A 14,972-nucleotide genomic window follows, 5' to 3' on the forward strand; every position below is an offset into this window, starting at 1 on the left:
TGGTGGGAAAAGTACACAAGCTACCCCCATCAGCGACACCCGTGCACCCAGTGAGCTGCCACATTTGTGAAGAGTGAGGGGCTGGGAGTTGCTTCTGCCACAGTGAGGGGGTGTCGGTGGAGGTGATGACTGTAGCTCTGGCTGTGTCTGAGAGTCTCCCTGCACTGGGACTGAGCTGTAGCTCCTGCTACGGGGAGGGCTGCACCCTTAAATGCACTCATTGCATGACCCTTCTGTGCAATGATAGTAGATGCACTCTATAATAAATATTTCAAAGAAAAAAACCTCACTTGAGAAAAATTGAAGAGAATTTTGAAATGAGTCTTGTATTTTACATCCTTGAGCTTGTAAAGCTTCTGTAGTACAACCAACATCCAAGCTGAATGGCTTTGTCATAGCACCTAACTCTATTTTAAAAGCTACATTGACTTAAAAATGTAGTGCAACCTTCCTTGATCTTTTTAATTCTGGGTAAAATAAGCACAGATTATTATAAAGCATAGTATATTCTCTCTGAAATGCTCATGAAATGAGACAAATAACAGTCCCAGACACAGAGGATGATTTTGCCCCTCTGCTCTGGTGAGATCTCACATCAGCTATTATGTGCAGCTCTGGAGCCCTCAACACAAGGACAGGCACCTGTTGGACTAGGTCCAGAGGGCCACAAAAGTCATCAGAGGACTGGTGCACTTCTCCTATGAGGACAGGCTGAGAGAGATCAGGCTGTTCAGTTTGGACAACGCTCTGGGGAGACCCGATAGTGGCCTCCCAGTACCTGAGGGGCCCTACAGGAAAGCTGGGGAGGGATTGTTTACAAGGGCATATAGTGACAGGACAAGGGGCAATGAATGGTTTTAAACTAGAGCAGGGTGGATTTAGATTAGATGTTAGGAAGAAGTTCTTCACTATGAGGGTGGTGAAACACTGGCACAAGTTGCCCAGAGAGGTGGTGGAAGCCTTATCCGTGGAAACGTTCAAGGTGAGGCTTGATGGGGCTCTGAGCAACCTGATCTAGTTACAGATGTCCCTGCTCACTGCAGGGGGGTTGGACTAGATGACCTTCAAAGGTCCCTTCCAACCCAACTTGTTCTATGATTCTATGACATGTTTCCTGTGGACGAAAGTCCGGAATCGGCATCCTATGCCCTCAGAGCTAGCAGCTGTCAAGTGTGACAGCATTAAGTCAGCAAGAGTTGAAACGAGAGCACCAGCTCATCTTGCACACACTCCTGAACAGTCGTCACACTCTGAACAGAAATCCAGTTTATGAACATGGAAGGTGCAAAGTTCAACTCACCATAAAAAGTACCTCATATTAACTGTTATTCTTTTAAATGATTTAACAATTACAGGTTCATTATTAATGTATATTGTTTCAAATCAAATTTCTTTAGAGACGCATGGGGATCCAACACAAAAATGAAGAGGAGATATGCAGGAAACGTTATGTGTAAGATAGATAAGGGACATCAGAATCTTAGTACTGGTGAATCTTGCTCAGTGATGTATTTATCCCTGAAAACAAATGAGAACTGGAGAACAAGGCAGTCAATTAGCATACTAATTATAGAACATAAAGCAGCTGTATTCAGTTAGAAACAAACAACCAAGTAATTATGAGAAGGCTTGGGTCTATGATATCTGGTTTTGAAGGTGCAGAGCAAGGCTGGAAGTCTTCGTCACACGCCTATGTGCAGCGGCCGTAGCTGCACCAGCTCAGCAGGATGAGATGGTCAGCACACACCGAGGTACAGTTACGTTGGAGTCAGAGGGAACATCAGGGTATCTCGAGAGAGGAAAACAACAGAGCGTGGACATGAACACACCTGAGGTGTACACATCAGTTCCCCAACAGTTACAGAATTGAAGGCTTGCCATCAGAGCAGCAAAGTCCTGGCAAGGGCTGGGGCACAGCGCCGTGCACTGCTGCTCTTAAAATTCAGGACAGAAACTCCTCATCTTTTTGGCATAAGCTTCACTACCCATGTCTGAGAAGTCGCCAAGGCAGCGAAAGAGTCCTTGGGTTCACTAGGAGACAGGAATTAGGGAACTGAAGTGAGGGCTCTGAGGCTACCGGGAATAAAGGAGCTAGAAGGATTTGGGGGACTTGGCTTTGGCTTTACTTCGCTGGCTGAGCAAAGGCAGTGCCCAGCTGAGGAAAAGAGCCTCACCCCCAATTCACACAACCCTGTCTTCCTCCCTCCGCACAGGCAGCCAGATTGCATGGGGCTAAGGAAAGATCATGAAGGAGAAAATACCGGAAAAGGGGTCTGAGCACTGAAGAGATCTGCAGTGCTCTTTGAGAACAGCTGCAGATACCCTGGGATTTGTTTTCCAATTAGTAACAAATCCCATTAACAGACTCTGTTTAGATGGTTTTTCACTTAAATGACTTTCCTAAATTAGTAGCTATCAGTTCTGACTGAAATAGTGAATCTGCCAAATTCTATGGATTATCCTAGCGTACCACCCTCCTCATGCAAAAAAAAGGGAGGCATGGTAATGTGGTGAGTCAGGATCAGAAAAAACGGAACTTGCTTTATGGAAGCAAGGAACATTTTAAAGGAACTAGTATATCCTTATTGTTTTCCAATCAAAACATTGTGTTGTGTTTTTTTGGTGGCAGTACCTGCTTTCTGGACTAGTTTGGATAGTTTGCTCTATCAGACAAAGGAAATTAATCTAGAGTGGACCATTGATAAAAGGCTCTTAAAAAGTGCTGATAAGGTAGGTGGTACCTTTTCGTTAAACAAAGCAATTGCAAATAATAAAAGAAATGTTTAAAATTAAGGAAAATAAATCTCTATTACCCTAAAAAAAAGAACTCAGACTCAGCAGTTGAGAATGTCACTGAAAAGACAAACTGGATACTTGCCCAAATGCCTTCCTCTGTGTATGTTGTAAATAGCTTTAAATTGATTTAACCCCAGATTTCAAAGACTGAATCAACCTCTGTGTAGGCAGGCCAGATGACCTCATATTGGCTTTCTATGTCATATCTAGTTACTTCAGGTGAGGCTTTTAGAGTTGGCCTCTTGCAGAGGCATGACCATGGACCAGGAGGGACATGGCCTCTGACCCAGTTGGTGCTAATTTGCACCTAATTTTTCAATAGTGCTGTCAGGTCTGGCTCATGAAACAGTGTCGCAGGGAGGATTCCCGAGGATGGTTAATGGCCTTTCCAATAGGCTTGAGCCTGAGAGACTGAACCTGGCTCAGTGGTATCTTTCCATTAAAAAAATATCTTTGTAGACACAACCACTCAGCTTTCCAGGGCAGCATCTCTGAGCATATTTTCCCATCCCTTACACACAAGCACACACAAGACAATAGCTATTTTGCTTGGGCAACGACAGCAAAACCTGTATTAAACATTTCTTCCTCAGAAACATCCTCTGGGATGTGGTGAAAGAGCTTAGGACATACACAATAGTCTACTGTAACATTTTATTAGGTAAGAAAATTTCACAGTAAAGGTGATGCAGCATGTCAGTAATGAACTTTGTCCTAACTCCATCGGGCAAAGGCATGAAGAAATAGAACTTAGGCATATAGCTGTTTGACACCAAATTATTTACCAGGAATTGTTCTAACACATCAAAGTACACGTCCCCAGATTTTCAACTCTGCACACCGGCTTCTACAAATGCAGCACGAATGGGGGCACTAGAGGGAGCTCCTGCAGCATCACCCACCTCAAAGCCCCCAGTCTGAAATCAGACCCAGATCACAAGACTTGCTTCTAAAATTGTAAGGTTTTGGATTGTGGGTTGGTTTACAACTTGCTTATTAACTTTTATGCACATCTGAATAACATTTTCAAATTCTCTTTCGCTGCTACAAACTCTAGACTTACCCTCCTGCTGCTGCCAACAGCTTCTATTACTGCATGGTTCTAGGAAACCATCCAAATATTAAACTTTTGCCCTTATTGAGATTCAACCCTCCTTTTAATCAGTAAACCCACAGCTAAGCATCTGGAATTAAAGTTAATATTTAGCCTTTGAATAAATAAGCGAGCTTTTGGGAATAATGTGCTTACTGGGGAACTCTGAAAAACAGGACATTTAGAAGATTGTTGCTTTTTGTTCTAATGCTCTTTGCTGGCAATTGCTATGACTAAAGCAAAAGTGGCAGAAAGAGCTTTTTATTTTTTAGAAAGACATCCACAGTGATGATTTCGGTGATTTCGGAAACTTCCCTAATGAAGACAAAGGGCATCCACTCCACATACTTGACAAAGGGTTTGTTTTCAAAAGGCAAAAGTTAACAATTTTTAAATAAGAAGAGTCGAGCTTCTGCAGAAACAACATGGTCATTCTTTCTGGAAGCAAATACATCTCAAACATCATCTACAGAGGACCCAAGAACTGCATCAAACATCGCGCTATTGTATTTTGTTCCAGAGCCGCTCAGGACCCCTGGCTGTGGAAGAGGTCCACCAGTGCCACAGATGCCACATAGAACAGAAACACAGCTTTATTCCTCGTACTGCTAACAGCTACAGTAGAGCAGACAACCCTGCTTACATACACACTAAGTACACTATATGTATTTACTGTATAGTTCTTTAAAATCTAATGAGAGGAGTTAAAGAAATTCAAGGCTAATTTACATACGATAGTAAAAATACTGCTCAGTGCAGCACTATGAGCCACAAGGTCTGAATAGTTTTAGATGCTGTGTTCCCTTCTCCCCAAACAGGTGCACTACACAGCCATAAAATATTCTTTCATTTCTGCTGGTCTAGAAATGCTTGCCCAAAATGATATGCCGTGAACAAAAGCTTATATTTTGCTTTCACTTTGTGTCACCAGAAAAGACGAATATCCATATCCACCATTACTTTCACTCCATAGCTTAAAACCAGACAAACAACTTACCTTTATTTCTTTCATTCTCCCTCGTTCACATTCTCAAACGCTTACCAGACTTTTATCCTCTGTTGCACCGACCTCCTCTGGGTGTGAAGGTTCCCGTTTTACAACAACGCTCCAGCATTACAAGATCTCCATTCTTCTCAGCACTTTCTGCCTCCAAACCCTTCTCTCCCCTGATTATTTTCTCTTTTTTCCTAAATTCACTGTATCCTTTTCTATACTTTGCTCTTCCTCAGTAATCTCTTTTATCTGTTTTTGAAAAAAACCCACAAATAAACAACCACCCTCACACTCACTGCCCATCTCCTCACACTCTTCCTCTCCCCTCACATTATTCTTCCTTTGTCCAAATGTCCTCCTTGTTCCTGCCAGCTGAGTTCCATGTAATTCCCATTTCTATTCCCTCGCAAATCTCTCATCTCTTCAGATAGTTTTAGTTTTCCCATCTCCCTCTATTTCTCTGATTTATATTCCTTCCCCAGGTCCCTGCAGTGTGGCTGTGCTGTGAATCAGGATATCACGTTGTTGTAATAATGTTATTTAGGCTTTGGTGTGGGGAATTCTTTTTGTTGATGTAAGCAAAGTTTGTGAAGATCGTGTGATGAGTGTATATTTTAATGATAACAGAGTAATAAAGCCTTCGATACCCTCATCCACCTGATTTAGAATTCTTCCTAGCGTTCCATAATTCCCACCGGAGCCTCTCAACACCTGCCATCCTTTGCAAGAATGGCCACTGAGCAGAGCCACTCTTTTCCCTGCTCCATTTTCCTCCACTTCCTCTTCCCCACTGCCATCCCAAAATGTATGCAGAAAGGGCAGCCTGTCACATGGACTGAACTGCTCTCCTTCCCAAATAATTACTGCTAGGAGGCAGCGTACAGGAATTTTCAAATTTGTATTCCTTTGCACTACATTTTCTCTATTCTAAATCCGATGGAAATTAGGATATACTGCTGGTGGTGCAAAGAACTCATTCTCACAGATCTGTTAGGGAAACACAACTATTTCACCAGGGCTAAAGATTCAAGCATGGAGAATGTGAGGTGCCACTACAGTAAGACCTATGGAGAGACAATCTTGCACATGGATGTGTGGGTTACATCCATGGAAATGCAAGAACCAAGAGGCACAGGGTCTCAAAGTCACAGAGAATCCCAGTGCTCACTATAAGAAATAACTGTGTTTGTCCCTTTACAGACATTGCAAGAAAGAGTACGAATGAAGGCAGTAATGGGTTATAGTTACAAGGTGAAAAAAATCAATGGTTGCACAAAGAAAAACCACAAAACTACTTAAACAACCAAATCTTTTTATTAGAAAGCAGCAAACATGCAAACAGCAAGTATAGAAATTCATCTGAACCAACGTTTTTACTATAATGAAAGTTACTTTAAAACATTGATCCAAGCTCCCACATTTGCAGGTTAAGGAAAATATTGCACTTTGCATCTTCTAGCACCCCTCATACATGGCAAAACATTTTAAAAACATTTTTGCTTATTTTACTTGCACACTCTCCCAAAGTCATGCACACAATCATTCAAAAAACAAAAGGTTAGGTTATCCAAAAGCAATACCTTAGAATTGCACTAAAGCTCTGTAAGGAAAAATATAATTAATGTCTTATACAAATTCCATTAACTTCTAGGAGCTTGCACACATCTGCCAGTTACTCTTCATCTTCGTTTTCATTTTCCTGACCAGATCCTTCTGATCTGTCACCTTCCAATCGGTCTGTAAGACACAGAGAATTAGTCAAGAGAAGTTTTCAGGTTTTAGTAAATATTTCTGGCGTGCTATCTCCATGTAATATTTTACAACACACAGTGACTGTGAATTATATGGTAAAACAAAGTCCATATGGCCTGACAGCAGAGATTGGATAGGAATGTTACCAGAAGAAAGGAGAACAGGAAAAAAAGCCCTGAAAGATTTCCAGGCATAAAAGTGAAATTTGTGTTCAAAAGGAGAAACCTTGTAGCTGCTGCCTGGCTGTCAGCAGAGGAAAGATGAACACAAGCATAATATTAGAAAGAGATGGTGAATACAAGGGATCAAAACACTGTTCTGGGGAGCTAAAACTGGAATAGCTGCAGTTAGAAATTTGTATACACAGAAAACTGGGGAATTGTTATCTGTCACTGTATACATGATAAAAAGTACCTTTTGATGTAAATGTTGAGAGAAAGGCAAATACAGAAATGTGTGAGGGAATATAAATGGCTCAAGATCTATTACTCAAACGACATGCACTGCCAGGTTAAGAAATCCTCCACCCAGCTATAACACAGATTTTCGCTGAAACTGTTATAACTCAAGCGTTGGGTAGTTTGAGTATTTTACTCCAAAGAAGTCTTAGCAAATGAAAAAAAACCCCCACAAACAAACAACAAACTAATGTATTCAGTTACAATGGTGGCAATACATACCAGTGGGCTGGACACAGTGGCATCCTCCTGGCTCTCCAATTCTCACAGATCAGCGAAAGGTGAGAGAGGAGCAGCAGCTGCTGCCAGGCAGAGCTTCCTTCCCACCTCATCACTATAAGCTCACTGCTCAGCCAGTACCAGAGTCCCCATATTCAATATCTACAGTCACTTTCACTATCTACAGTTCTGTTAAGTTTCCACTCCATACATCATACCAGCCTCCCAAAACTTCTTCTTTTTCCTTCCTACCTGGTAGGATGTCTCTCCTACATTTTCAGGATCAACCCACTGCAGCCAGCTTCTTCAGCACTAACATCCAGGAATGCCAGTTCCCAAAAAGATGCTCCAGGCAACCCCTCATATCACCAGCTGCAGCCCCTAGGGAACTGTCCCATTGCTGAAGGGACATCCTAGTACTTGCTGCCCCAGGAACAGCTGCCAGTGGCCTCATTATTATCTCCCACAGTTCTGTATTTTCACTCCCTCCATCACCCCTAGACAATTCCAAACCTACAATGGCAGTGAGCTTATCTTATGACTCATTCCAGTAATCTCCAACAGCTTTCCCATCACACCTTAAAGATCATTCCTTAATAAAGTATTTTGCAACATCTGATTTGTACTACATTACAAATAAACTATTTCAGCATGGACAGTATGGCAACATCCCTAAAAACATGTTTTACTCTTTTCTTGCTCTTTGTGTTGAGGGAAACAATAACGGCTGCAAAAATGCTGCCAGTCTCACGCTAAAGATGCAGTTCCTAAGTACTTGTATTAAGAGACCCTTGAATCTTCTCACCAACCCCAAGTGTACAACAAACAACTGAAGATCTTGATGGTCCCTCAATCCATCTGCTATGTCACAGACCAATGTGGTGGACAAGCTCTTCAGAAGCCTCTCACCTGCTCTTATATGATTCAACGAAGCCAACATTCGTAACATAAAAGAAGCTGGAACAGTAATAGTGTTTCTGGTCTCTTCCAGCATTAATTCATTACGTGTTATAACCTGGAGGCAGGGAAGAGAAGAAAATAGCATCAAAAATAATCACAAAATTGTACTGCGCTAATATGGGGTTTTAGATACAAATTCCTATGCAAGAGGCATTTACAGAGTGGAAAATTACAATAACTGAGCAATATTTTAATAATTACTACCAAATAACAGTTATACATGGTAAGAAAGGTCAGACAGTGGACTCTGCCTACAGGTACCTATTTAGAGAATATTCTGGTAAGATCATTATTCTGTTGTCCACATGCATGGTAGGTATGAAGATAAGCAACTGAGTAAAACTTTTGGAAATGAGATCTTGCAAGAAATAAGGAGGACCTATGGAAAGAAGTTGCTGTTACAGATGGTAGCTGTTGTAGATAACAAAGTTCTAGAACCAGTGCTTGCCAAGAATGTGGGAAGGAAAAAGAGATGAGGTTACCCTAAACTCCTACCTTCATGCTGCTTGAAACTTCTGGAGAGAATCCAAGGAACACATGCAATTATTCTATCCCAGTTCAGGAACATTATTCAGCTCCATAACTCTTTCTAAACAGACCTACTGCTTGCCTCTATATGACTTGAAATAACTAGCTTCTACCATCTTCATTTGAAGGAAAAAAAAATCACTAAGGAATACTTTTAGCTCATCTCCTTCCTTCTTTGCCAGCCATCCTTCTCGCTTTGCTGTTAAACTCTAATCCTACTGCTAAAATAATGGGAAAGGTTCAAAACTCACAAGTGGAGGGCATGGTAGTGACTAAAGGTTTTGGATTTCTGTTTGGTTTCAATATATATAGTACTAATACAGAGAAATAATAATCATAAAAAAACAGTCTACTATATCCCAGCTGGCCAAGACATTGCACAAAAAAACCCCAACCACCCCACAACCAAATTTGCTCTAACGTTCTAATAAATTATGTTATGCAAATCACTAAAACATGACTATTCAGCAGTAACTACATGATCATCTTAGGCCAGTTGCTATTACACATTGTATTGCTTTGAGGGTACAAAACCCACGTGATACATAATTTTTCGTGTAGACTATTCTAACTGAATGGGCCTGCAACGTGCTTTATTCCATGAAGTTCCCATTTTGCCACCTTAACCTTAACTCCCTTCTATGGCACACAATATTTAATAGGATCGATCTCTGCACTTCCTCTTCTTCTGTATGCCATTGTGTTTCCTTCAGTTCATATATTTAACTACAGACAATGTCTTCATTTCTTAATTCCTGCCAGTTTTCCTTCTATATCTGACTGTTCATACCTTTTCCAACTTATTTCATGTGCACAATACCAAATGCTATAATATAATTTCTAGGAGAGTTAATGAAATATAAAGTGCCTGTGCGTGCTGCAAATTATATCCAAGTTAGCTATGAGAAAGGGCAGCTTTTATTTGTAGCTCAGTTGTTGAACACTGAAAAACTCTTAATTCAATATGAGTAATTTGCTCAAAAGGATTTTACAAAATTCAAAGATGCAACATTACTGTGAGAAAAGGAGGAAAGGTTCTTACCTCATCTGCAAGTTTTCTGTTAAAAATCTTGGATTCTTCCAATGGTGACCAAATTTTTATATCATAATCAATACCCGAAGAAGCCAGAACTAGAAGTAGTAATAATTGCAAATGAAATGTGTTATGTCTTTATTAGTATTTTCTGTACTCCACTGGAGTTGAAAAAGAAATACTTCACTTGAAGCATTTACTTGCAAATGTCAGTTCCCATGCTGAACGCTGTCTCCATATAAGATCTAAGCTATAGACTGTTTTTAATACACATGAAGAAAACATATGAAAACATCAAGAGCCTCTTTTTTTAAATAAAAGGAGGTATCAGAATATATATAAGATAAGAGCAGAAATTGAGAACAAACCGAGCCGCTACCAATACATTTCTGCTGATGCCCTGGTAAGCATATACACTAATAACAAAGTCTTAGGATTTGCAGACCCAGATAGACAGATAGAAGTAATAACATTTCAAACCTATTTTGACATTTAATGATTTCAGTGTGTTTCATGTAAATTTGTTTGACATTCAAATATAAAGAAGCAACGGGTGCTCTTTAACGCTTGTTAAAAAACAAAAAACCCAAAGGGTTGCAGAACATTCTCTAGATCATTGCACAGAACACCTATGGGAATAAAAACTACAGAGAAAGATCTCAGAAACTGGAAAACTACACAAGATTAACTGTCCTACAAGGAGGATTACCTCTTCATTATATTTTCAGTGTGAGACAGGGAGACAGTCTCGCTCCACCAAGGAATCAGTAAAGCCTCAGGGCATTTTGAAAGGTGCTTCCAAAACAAGCGTGCACTCCAAATACGTACAGGAATATGATTTCAATTAAAAATTTAAAAGTTCCAGGCTTATCCCAATGTAGGGCAGTATTCCATGTTTCTACAAACTATCTGAAAAAAAATCCAGCCTCTTCTGGTATTACCATAACAATCTTTTTGCTTATTTATTTACAGCTGACTGTTACGCTACAGCCATTATAAGCTATGAAAAAGAAATAACACGAATACATTCTTTGACTGAGTTAAAAGCTGAATGGTTCAGATTTTTCATCTACAGGCCAGATAACTTCCTTCTACTACTTTGGTCCACCTTTTCTATAAGTATTTCCCCCTAAATACAAAGGAGTAGAGTTTCTATTGATTTTATTCATTTTTCTAATCTCACCAAGCCAGTAAGATGGAGACACCCATTTCACTCAATTTTTTTAATGTTTTGCAACAGAGACCAGATTCCAATATCAATTCCTAAAGTGCTGCTGGCATTTCAGTGACTCTGTATTTCCCACGCTAGTGTCATGGAAAACATTTCATGTACTATGGGGGAGCAAGAAATGGAGATTTTTGCTACGTCTTAGCTTTCTATAAATACTGTAACATTTTCTTTCCCAGATGTTACTGAACTAAGGAGAGTTGTAAGGGTCAAAGGTCATTAGTAAAAGACAAAATAACAAGCAGTATTATCTAATTTATATGGGAAAGCATGGACAATAGTTCATTAAACATTACAATGCCCTAATTAGCAAAGAATATAAGACTGAGCTTTCAAATGCCTTACTACAGGTAAACTGAACATGCAGACTGTGAAAAATTATCTTACTTGGGTCAAATGGATGAGGCTGAAGACAGTTCACCACATGATTATCAGCTTCCAGCAGCATGAGATGTTCAGCAGTATGCCTATCCCATATAAAAATATGGCCACAGTCTGAACCACTCATGACAAAGTTAGATCCCCAAAAGTTGGCCTCCTTTATCTGCAGTACAAACAAAAATAGCAATTACTTTATGAGGCTAGCTTGGAAAGCACATCAGAGAGTATACTTCCCTTTCTGCAATAACACTGACTGTGAAGTAAGAATCCTGCAAATGCAGAAACATTTCTGAAAATTCAAAGAAAATAGTGGAAGAAAAATGATGAAAAAAAAAAAAGATTCAGGTGGTTAAAGATCTCCAGAGCAAAGTGGTTGCTAACAGGAAAAAAAGAGAGGAGTTGGGGCAGACTGAGCAGTTTGGAAATAAATTACAACAGATTCGTCACTTTCCAAAGTGACAAGGATGATACTGGAGTCAGGGGTATGTGAAACAGTTTTGGGGAAGAGTTCAGTAAATCAAAGTGAGTGACAGCCTAATCCCTGGTGGGAATTTTCCATCTACAGAGGAAGAGGAGACAAGACAGAAGCTTATGAGAACTGGAGATGGGAATTAACTGGGTCTGACAGATAAAAAGATCAAATGAATCAGGTAAGAACTAAGACTTCGTAGTCCAAGGCCAAAATTAAAGTTATAAGCCACTGAACAAGGAAGTCATCAAAGTAGAAGCAACTCTTCAGCTTCAGCTATTACGGTAACAGTAAATGAAAGTAGAAGCATCTCGCTGAAAGTGGAGCCAATAATTTCACAGTTTTCTTGATGCAGCAATGATGCATTCTACTCTATAAGCTTGCTCCAATCATTACGTTGTTGAAGTATCTTAGGACTTTTGCAAAATGTTTGAAGCGATATGGCTAACATTTGTCATGTATCAGTAGTGTTCCCATGCTATCAGCAAAGAGTATGTGTAACACACTGTCAACATGAACGGTATTTCTTTTTTTATTATTATTATTTTTTTAAATACACATACTGCTGTGTGTGAATTTGGAGAAAAAGGTAAAACTTATCTTGCAAAGGCAGTGAGTTGTTTGAGAGCTTGCTGTTCGTACGGAAGGTCATTCTAGCATCTTGGGCCAGTTTATGGAATTTTATTTTGCACTGGTTGGATTAGCATCACACAAATTATATTAATTATAATTTCTGCCGATCGATTTAAAAATTGGATGATCTTTGGTTTTGGTCTATAGCTAACTCCTCTATAATATTATTGATAACACAGTAGTTTGACTCTGGATTATAGTTGGCTGTAATGAGAAGATTCAGGGAAGACTTCTCTAACTGGAGACACGTACATTTGAAGGCAGAAATTCTACACCTCTGAGAATAACACGGTGATAATTTTTACTTGCAAGGTGCACAAATTACTCAAGAATTTCCCATACATCAGACAAGGCAGGAGGAAATTCACAAACATGGCAATGCAAGTGAAAGTGCGCACGTCTGTGAGTGAACACAACTTGGCTGGAAGTGCCACTTACTGAAGGGCACTCCGGGAAGATCCAAGCTCCAGGAGAAGGCTTCTGGAAAACCAACTCCGGTAGGTGCAGTGCCTCACAGAGAGCACAGCGATGGGGGCAGCGTGCACTCAGGCTCTTCCCTCCCGGCAGTTTCTCTGGGAAGCTCTGAGGGCACTGAACTCGGCTGATGGGAGGCTTCCTCTGGAGCAGGGGGTTGGCATCGGCACAGATGGGAAGGGAAGGCTTCCCGTCACGTTCTGCCCTTCCTCCCCTGGCACCAATGCACAGCTTCCTCTGACAAGAGGAACAACATCATCATCCTCTGGCTAAAAGAAAAAGGAGGGTTTCAGGGAATACTACATGCTCATGCTTTAGGCTAGTGTACTACGTAACAGTTTATTACATCATCTATTTCCCTTTCGTCCTGTGAAGTGCTGGAACTCGACAGGTATTTAAACCTACTGCCTTAAGCGCCATAAATACTCCTCCACATCAGCACCCTGGCTCTGGATCCACATTTGCTAACGCTGCTGTGAACACTTTTCTAACAAAGTGACAATCTCTTCCCCCAAAATGGCTAGACTGTCTTGACCCTGATTCAGAGAATTAAAGATAATTACAGATGTAAGTCAATGGCAAGCCAGCTAACTTGACACATACTTGACTTGAAAAAGTCTTTGGGAGACAAACGAGTGAATGTCAAACTTTTCTTCTCTTTGTTCTCATTTCCCTTTCCAAAACATGGTATTGTCATAGGATTACAAGAATAATAAATCTGATGAGAATTGTTACATATTGGTATTGGTTCATGTATTTATTACTTATATTAAACTACGGGATTTTTACTTATTAAGTTTTATTTATTTATAAATAATTAATAGTGTAGTAAATGCTGCATTATTTAGTGATTGTGCATTTACTAATTCAGTGGGGCAACACAGACTCCTTCAGTGTTTCAAAGATCTGCAGTCTCATGAGTTTTGGAACTGGAGGCAGCAGAAGCAGTCTATCCTACGAAACAGAGTAGCATTACTATAGAAATGACTGTGTGAATGATAGAGAAATTGCAGGCCAGGAAAAACATGGCAGTAGTTTCAGATATCTGTTTCCTCGAAATATGATGTTGATATTATTCTACACCTGTTACATTCAAGATACCCTTATGATTACAGTCTGAAAGAATGTGGCTTGTTCAATTTTGGAGCCAAAAAAAGCCACCCTAGAATATTTTTTTTTCAAGAAGCAGCTATTAGGTTTGTTAAATATAGAATAATAATCTTTCTATGCCAAGGCCTCTTTTGCCCTCCCTTCCAAAACCGACGTAATCCAAATGAAGCCAAGCAATTAGTCTGAGCAAACAAGAATGGCTCACTTTCTTCACTAATGATTAGAATCTTCAGAAATCACTTTTTATTTTACAGTATGACCATTGTTAAACTATTTAAAATAGGAACAGGCCAGGCAGCGTTATTGTTCTCCATTGCTGTCCCACATCATCTACAGGGTGAGAGGTTAGATGGGGTGGCAGCAAGAGGAGGGAAGTTTAGCATAAAATAATTTCCTAATTTTTGGTGTTCAGGAATATCTGTGGCATAAGAGACACAATTTTGAGCTTGAGAGCATTAACACAGAATCCTACTATGGAATTATTTTCCAAGTAACACATCATAATAAAGCTCTAAAGAGGACAGTGCCTGCATCCTTATCTTCCTTTTTGGATAGTTTTCTCAGAAAATGCACTGGAAAGGACAGACACATTGTCTTGCTCTCTGCTTTGTCCCAGTATCTTTTTAAAAATCATCATGGTAAAGAATCACACTAGTAAGCTGAACCCTTACCGCTATTAAAAACACACACTTTATTTCCAACACAAGTATGTCCACTTTTAAATTTTTGGCTTGCTAAATATTTGTCTACAGAATATGTACCAATGATTGCAGTAAGTGCAATAAAGTCATCCTGATGTCTAAAAATAGGCCAGAGAAATTGCATTCCTGAATTCTGTAGGGAA

At 39.9% G+C, this 14,972-nt stretch overlaps 1 protein-coding gene across 1 annotated transcript in view; it reads right to left on the reverse strand.

Annotated features, from left to right (window-relative positions):
* Window positions 1-6,180: 6,180 nt before the first annotated feature.
* Window positions 6,181-14,972, reverse strand: part of DCAF6 (DDB1 and CUL4 associated factor 6) — a gene marked incomplete at its 5' end in the record, with an annotated part of 72,135 nt that continues 63,343 nt past the window's right edge. Inside the window, 4 exons of the mRNA XM_009870868.1 lie at window positions 6,181-6,620; window positions 8,222-8,327; window positions 9,843-9,931; window positions 11,449-11,605. Coding sequence (XP_009869170.1) covers window positions 6,556-6,620; window positions 8,222-8,327; window positions 9,843-9,931; window positions 11,449-11,605 — 417 coding nt within the window. The remainder of the gene's footprint in view (window positions 6,621-8,221; window positions 8,328-9,842; window positions 9,932-11,448; window positions 11,606-14,972) is intronic.

The sequence above is a fragment of the Apaloderma vittatum genome, unplaced genomic scaffold (assembly GCF_000703405.1).
Source record: "Apaloderma vittatum isolate BGI_N311 unplaced genomic scaffold, ASM70340v1 scaffold10576, whole genome shotgun sequence".
NCBI classification, from domain to species: Eukaryota; Metazoa; Chordata; class Aves; order Trogoniformes; family Trogonidae; genus Apaloderma; species Apaloderma vittatum.